The 7,599-nt window shown below is 47.9% G+C and overlaps 1 protein-coding gene across 1 annotated transcript; it reads left to right on the plus strand.

Moving 5' to 3' along the window:
* The first annotated feature begins 835 nt into the window (after positions 1–835).
* LOC119325613 (fructan 1-exohydrolase w3) lies at positions 836–5,184 on the plus strand. Its single transcript, XM_037599343.1, has 7 exons — positions 836–1,058; positions 2,720–2,728; positions 2,820–3,676; positions 3,783–3,941; positions 4,231–4,472; positions 4,564–4,657; positions 4,749–5,184. The coding sequence occupies exons 1-7, from the start codon at positions 836–838 to the stop codon at positions 4,953–4,955; spliced, it is 1,791 nt and encodes a 596-aa protein (XP_037455240.1). The 3' UTR covers positions 4,956–5,184.
* The last annotated feature ends 2,415 nt before the right edge of the window (positions 5,185–7,599 follow it).

Raw genomic sequence — 7,599 nt, forward strand, 5'->3', positions numbered from 1 at the left:
AACATTCCCTTTGCTCGCCTGTGTGCTAGGGGTGGGGGGGGGGGGCTGCATTTGGCTGATCGTTCTGCTGATCATGATGTAATTCCTGAATGTTTGATTGCAGCTGTGCAATCAGATTATGTTCCACCTTGATTATAAAGTGCCTTGAGGGCGGTTCTAAAAAAAAGTCAAAAAAAAAAAAACTTGTGCTATGGTAGTCTCGATGCTAGTTTAGTACCACAATTCTGTAATGTGTGAGGTGTAATCTAGTAGTACTAATACACGTACCTTTGTGTTTTCCATGATATTGGCGCACATCAAGGATCTGAGCAGAAAACGGGGAGCAAGTGGGCAGAAGAAACCATCCCAATCTAACCAGAATATATCTGCGAGAGGGACTGTTTAGCAACCATTGTCATGACATGCCGACCGCTGTCACGCCATTAAACAATGGAATTTAATAAATTTAATAAAGCCTCCGCATCTCACCACAGATCCCTATACATCCATCGCAGAAAAATAGCAATCCACACTATACATCCTATCGCTCTCCTCCCCCTCCCCCCTTCCTTCTGTCCCCGAGGCCCAAAGCTCGGGCCGTCTTCCTCCTCCTCATCTTCTTCTTCTACAGGAGCGGCGGATCTACAGTCTCCAGAGCTCCCGGGAAGGAAGGAAAATATCCGTGAAAGAAAGAGACCCATGACTCCATGAGCCAAAGCGTGACGACTGCACGCCTCCGCTCACCTAACCAAACCCCTCCTTAAACAAAGCCTCCTCGTCTCACATCACACCCGCTTGCTCCTTATCACCTCCCACCTCACTCCCACTCCTCCCCTCTCTCCCCCCTCCTGCCGCCATGGCCCAAGCTTGGGCCTTCCTCCTCCCGGTCCTCGTCCTCGGCTCCTACGTAACCAGCCTCTTCCTCCCCACCTATATAACCGGCCCCCTCTGCGGCGGCGATGGAGGAGGCAGATCCTTGTTCCTCTGCGCGCAGGCTCCCAAGGACCAGGACCCGTCTCCTGCCAGCACCATGTACAAGACCGCCTTCCACTTCCAGCCCGCCAAGAACTGGATGAACGGTACATGCCGATTTCCTCTCTGAATTTTTCCCCTTTTGAGCTTGCTCTGTAATTTGTTTTCCTTTTTAAGCCTCCTCTCTGCTTTGGGCCGTCTGTTGACTCTTTGCTCGTGGCAAGGGCCAATCGGAGAGCCCCTCCGATCTGGTGTGCCTTTTCTTGCTCGTGGTCCAAGAGAAAGCAAGCGATCTGATTGGTTACTGTTTCTTTTTCTTCCCAACTTGGGCAGTAGCCGATCTTAATTTTGCCTGCCAGTACTAAAACTTATGCTCCACGTGTTAAAATATGCAGTACATATTTTTGTGTCAAAAAACAGTTTTAGGCGGCTAAATGGGTTGGTGGCTAGCTCATTGCTTCTGCAAGTTCGTTGCTGAATGATGCTCCGTGTGAGGGCGCTGCAGATAGATTTTGAGTATAGGCATATTCTGCAGGTGCTTGGGCTAAACACAAGTATCCATTGCAGAAATGGTGAACTGATTTCAGAGCAAGGGTTATGTACTACCTTCTCACCAAAGTGCATGCCACTTCCATGCTAGTGTTGTCTGAAAATGTCCGTGTTTGCTCCACTGTTAGTGTCTTTACTTTTGGTCAGAAAGCATTCAGTTAGGCAACACAGAAGCGTCCACTGCACAAATGATGAATTATTGCCAGAGAAAGTGCTAGTATGCGCCTTCTCGCTAAGGTGTATGACATTTCAATCGTAGCGTTGTCTGAAAATGTCCATGTTTGCTCCACTGTCAGTGTTACTTTTGGTCAGAAAGCATTCAGTTAGGCAAACTGGACAGATCTGTTATACCCATATAGTACGACACAAGGGAAGCACTGACCTGTTGATTCTTGTTTGTGGCAAGGCCAATCAGAGAGCCTCTATGATTTGGTGTGCTTTTCTTCTTCTTGGTCTCGAAAAAGCAAGTGATCTCAACTGTTCTGTCTTCCCCTGCTGGAGAAGCCAAGTCAAATCTAGTAGCTGATCTTAAATTTGTGTGCTAATATTAAATACTTCTATACCCCACGTGTGAAAATATGTAGTAGTACATGATATTCTTGGCAGCAGCATCGTTGCAAAACTGTTTTTGTGTCAAAAATAATTAGACGAGGGATAAGGTTGGTAGCCAGCTCATTGCTTGTTCAGGTCTGTTGCTGAGTGCTGCACACGGTAGGTGCTCAGTGTAAGCGCGCTGCAGTTAGATTTTGAGTGGTACTGCCATAGTATGATGATAGACATATTCTTTTGATGCTTGCACAAAACAGGATTATTCATTGCAAAGATGGTGAATTAATTTAGTAGAAAGTGTTGTGTACCTTCTCACCAAGGTGCATGCCACCTGAAAATGTCCACATTTGCTCCACTGTTAGTGTTATTTTTGGTCAGAAAGCGTTCAGTTAGGCATGGCATTTTTATCTTCCATACCAGGCCAAACTACAACACCAGAAATTATGTGTCGGAAAAATATTGGGCATATCTGTTATATACCCATACAAAAGTAATAAAGTACTGGCTGTTTTGGAATAAAGTACTGGCCTGTTTTGGAATCTATAATATCTTTGGTCCACTTTTACCAATTATCATATCCTATTAATTCTGCATCTGTTTCAAGTCACTAACATTCTCTTACCTTTTTCAAACATCTGATGGATTGGTGAAATCTACGACAATACAAAAGATCCATCTGGTATGAATATCTCAGGCACAAAAACTTCCAAATAAAAAGGAGAAGAAATCGAAGCATTCTACAACTCACACTGCCTTTATAAAACTTTCAGGACCAATGTACTTCAATGGCATCTACCATGAATTCTACCAGTATAACCTCAACGGCCCCATTTTTGGTGACATAGTTTGGGGCCATTCGGTTTCAACAGACCTCGTCAACTGGATCGGGCTTGAACCCGCGTTAGTGCGGGACACCCCAAGTGACATAGACGGTTGCTGGACCGGCTCAGTCACCATTCTGCCTGGTGGTAAACCGATCATCATATACACTGGTGGTGACATAGATCAAAATCAGGCACAAAACATCGCGTTTCCGAAAAACCGGTCTGACCCATACCTGAGGGAATGGATCAAAGCAGACAATAACCCGGTGCTCCGACCGGACGAACCAGGGATGAACTCGATCGAGTTCAGGGATCCGACAACCGGTTGGATCGGACCGGATGGACTGTGGAGGATGGCAGTTGGTGGTGAGCTGAACGGCTACAGTGCTGCGCTTTTGTACAAGAGTGAAGACTTTCTGAATTGGACAAAAGTTGATCACCCACTGTATTCACATAATGGATCCAATATGTGGGAGTGTCCGGATTTCTTTGCGGTATTGCCGGGCAATAACGCTGGACTGGACCTGTCCGCAGCGATCCCACAAGGCGCCAAGCATGCCCTCAAAATGAGCGTGGATTCAGTTGACAAGTACATGATCGGGGTGTATGATCTCCAACATGATGCCTTTGTGCCAGATAATGTCGTAGATGACCGTCGGCTGTGGCTGAGAATAGATTACGGCACTTTCTATGCTTCAAAATCATTCTTTGACTCGAACAAGAACAGGAGGATCATATGGGGTTGGTCTAGGGAGACAGATAGTCCTTCAGATGATCTTGCAAAAGGTTGGGCAGGACTCCATGTAAGAAAATCTTCCCCTAATTAGCTGTGCTTCATATTGAAATAATGATTTAACTGATTTAGTAAATCAGTGTAGCATTTTTAACCTCAGTCTTTATTACATTTAGACAATCCCCAGGACAATTTGGTTAGCCGGCGATGGCAAGCAGTTGTTACAATGGCCAGTTGAGGAGATTGAGTCCCTTCGAACAAATGAAATCAACCATCAAGGACTAGAGCTCAACAAGGGAGATCTATTTGAGATCAAGGAAGTTGACGCTTTTCAGGTAGTTTTCTTTTCACAAACATGCTTACTTGGTCTTCCGAAGAATCCTTTTTTACTTCAAAAAAGTGTTATGCCAGTAAAAGCTGTAGGGTCTTCTGGTAATAAGTAATTATGGATAGTACTACGTCTGTAACTAAATATAAGTTGAACTGCCAAAAAAGTCTTATATTTAGTTACAGAGGTAGTACATTTTTGGCAACAAAAAGATAGGCATACATACTTAAGCTTTGGTGTGTTTTGTATTTTTCAGAGAAGCTGTAGCTAATTAGGCACACATTTTCTTGAAACAGGCTGATGTAGAGATAGATTTTGAGCTGGCGTCCATCGATGATGCCGATCGTTTTGATCCTTCCTGGCTTTTGGACCCCGAGAAGCATTGTGGGGAAGCGGGTGCATCAGTTCCTGGTGGTATAGGTCCATTTGGACTTGTCATTCTGGCCTCCGACAACATGGACGAGCACACTGAGGTGTATTTCAGAGTCTACAAGTCACAGGAAAAGTACATGGTACTCATGTGCTCTGATCTAAGAAGGTCAGTGATTATGTCTTTTGCCTTAACTTTGGTTAGTCTTCTCCATAAACGTCTGAAAACTAAACTGAAATATGTTCTTTTGTTTGCACAGATCTTCCCTGAGACCAGATCTGGAGAAACCAGCCTATGGAGGCTTCTTTGGATTTGATCTTGAAAATGAAAGGAAGATATCACTCAGAACTCTGGTAAGCTGAGCTGGGAGGCTCTGCCATTTCCCCTGTTATTCATTTCCTACATGTCAGAATTGAAAATGGATGGATGGATGCTGCCTTGCAGATTGACCGGTCGGCGGTGGAGAGCTTCGGTGGCGGTGGCAGGGTTTGCATCACATCCAGAGTTTATCCGGCGGTGCTGGCCAACGTCGGCAGGGCCCACATTTACGCTTTCAACAATGGAAGTGCCACGGTCAGGGTGCCACAGCTCAGCGCATGGACCATGAGGAAGGCACAAGTGAATGTGGAGAAGGGTTGGAGTGCTATTTAAAACAGAGGAGCAATTTGATTTCCTCGATTCTTTTACTATCATTCATCAGCATTGCCTGGCAGAAATAAGGACATTCAGCAGGAAAAAATAGCCTATCATTTCTTTTACCTCTAGTATTCATATATTGTACGTAGTTACTACTCCCTCCGTCTGGAAATACTTGTCATCAAAATGAATAAAAGGGGACGTATCTAGATGTATATTAGTTCTAGATACATCCCTTTTTATCCATTTTGATGACAACTATTTTCGGACGGAGGGAGTACTACTTAGTATGCCCTTCCCATCTCAGTTACTTGTACCAATTTTTATAGAAACGCACACTAGTCATGAAATTCACGGGATGAGTACTTCAGTCACACATAAGAATCTCTTGAAACGTTTTAAAGTGGTTACAAGACTCGGTGAGCAAACATGTCATATGCCCCTTCACGGTGTTGAGATGTCCTGCTGACTTGTCTTTCTTGTTGCAAAAAGTACACTGGTTCTACTTATGGTGGGAAGTTCAATGAAAAAAAAATGTCTGGCCCTCGCATCATCCCTACGCGGGGTAATTCGAGGGTGACTAGGGTACACTTGGCCCTCGCATCCTCCCTTCCCCTCTTTTCCTCACCACCGCCGGAGGCAGCCACTAGGATTGCCTGCGCGGGTAGATGAGGGTAGCGGTGAGGTCTCTGCTGCTCCCTTGCTCGGTCGGAGGGACTTTGGGCACCGAGGCAGCGGCCTCAGGATGAGAGACGACATCACCTAAGCGACAAGAGTGTCTATTGGTGCGGGCCGGCGGGGCGACGTAGAGTGCGGTGGGTGGTTCGTGGGCTGTGGCGGTGGTCTCTGACATCAGATCTAAGGGTGTGTTCGGTTTCCGGAACCAAGTGGAACGGCACGGGTCGGTTCCGTCCCGAAGGCCCATTCACATGTTCGGATCGACAGAGGAACCGGAATTGGTCGATTCCTGGGAACGGCATATTCCCTGCATATGCCGTCCTGCGTGGTCTCTCGAAATCGAGCGGACCACACGGAACCGGTCGGCTTTTTCCTTTCCCCCTTCTCTCGCGCTACCCCGCCGTTGCTCATCCGCGTGCGCTGCTGCCGCCTCGTCTCTGTGCGCCGCCGCGTCTGCCGTTGCCGCCGCCGCCGCCGTTGCCGCCTCGTCGGTGTGCGCCGACGCTGCCGCCTCGTTTCTGTGCGCCGCCGCCGCCGCTCGTCTGTGTGCACTGCTGCAGCCTCGACGACTGCGCTCGTCGTCACGTGTGCGTGCGCCACCGCCGCTTGTCTGCGTGCGTGGTCGCCGCCTCGTCTACATCTCCTCCTCCCGTTCCTTCCTTCACTATCTCACCGCGCTGGGGAAGAAGGCACCACGCGGGTGAAGAGGGAGGCGAGGTGACCGGCTCGGCGTCTTGGTGGGGGCGTGCTTCCCCGTTCCTCTCCTAAGAACCATTCCATCCTACCTCGTTCCGTTCTAGCTGAACACCAAGATGGAATCATTCCATTCCTTTGGAATGGAACGGTTCCATGACATTCCACTTGGTTCTAGAACCAAACACACCCTAAAGGTCAGTGCCCCATCTTGTCGCTAGTCACCGGTTGGGTTGTATGATGGGCTAGGACGCTAGGTGGTACGAGTATCGGGAGAGGTCCCTATTTTGGCTTGGCCGACCATGACGGTCGCAACGCCCACAGGAGTTGCGCTCCTCCTAGGAGGCACAACTGAGGTCTCCTCTCCCCCTTGATCCAAGGTGAAAGCTTGCAACTCCATTCGGATTCGGCAGTGGCGTCATGACCTCCCTGGGGGTGTCATCTAGCATGGGGGTGCATGTGAGTGGTGCTATGTGTGAAAGGTGCCATCTTTGTTTGTGAGACAGCTTTGGTGTCGAGACGGTGAGTTCTGGTTTGCTATACTCTATTTTGGTGCTCGCCCGTGGTGGTCTGCTATACTCTGTTTGGTGCTCGCCCGTGGGTGTCCTCCCATTGCGTGGTTGTTCGTCACCCTCGATCCTGCATAGGACCCCTTCCCGATATTAGAGTTGGGCGGTTCATCAAGTCCTTGAGCCTTCTTAGTGGTTGTAACACTTGCTCTGGATGCTTGTTGTTGCCTTGAGCTCTTTGTTCCTTTGGTTTCAATATGTTTCCCCTGCAGCTTATCCTCTTCTGGCTGGGTCATCGACGGGCAACAACATTGTAGTTGTCGAGGTTTGCCTTGATGGTGGTCATGTGCAGTTGTTCTGCCTTGGTGGCCTCAAGACAACATTCATAGGTCTAGGGTGAACGACTCCTCCTCCCGACGGTATGGAGTCCTTGCAGCCCAGACGAGGGGTAGGGTCCCTCTTCAGGGAGGGAAAAAGAAGGTGTGGGGTCTCCGCAGTTCTTAAGACCTCTCCCAATGCAAAGGTGCTTAGATGAGGTGCTAAGTGCATTAAATACCTTAGCAACTCAAGTCCCCAATGCATAGGTGCTTAAGAGGGTGCTTGAATACGTTTTAGTCCCATGACTAAAAGTAGTGGGACTAAAACTTGCTAGCCTCACCCATGCTTGGATACAAATACTAAATAGACTAAAATGAGTTAATGAGCATTTATTATCCTCCAAACCCTCCAATCCCGAACTCGCATGTGTTAAAGGAGAGGAGTTAAATGAGGAGAGAGAG

The sequence above is a fragment of the Triticum dicoccoides genome, chromosome 6B, assembly GCF_002162155.2.
Source record: "Triticum dicoccoides isolate Atlit2015 ecotype Zavitan chromosome 6B, WEW_v2.0, whole genome shotgun sequence".
Taxonomy (NCBI): domain Eukaryota; kingdom Viridiplantae; phylum Streptophyta; class Magnoliopsida; order Poales; family Poaceae; genus Triticum; species Triticum dicoccoides.

Coding starts and splice junctions, on each gene's coding strand:
- LOC119325613 (XM_037599343.1), top strand. CDS start 836: ATGGCCCAAGCTTGGGCCTTCCTCCTCCCGGTCCTCGTCCTCGGCTCC. Junction 3,942..4,230: donor AGGAAGTTGACGCTTTTCAG/GTAGTTTTCTTT, acceptor TTCTTGAAACAG/GCTGATGTAGAGATAGATTT. Junction 4,658..4,748: donor AGATATCACTCAGAACTCTG/GTAAGCTGAGCT, acceptor GCTGCCTTGCAG/ATTGACCGGTCGGCGGTGGA.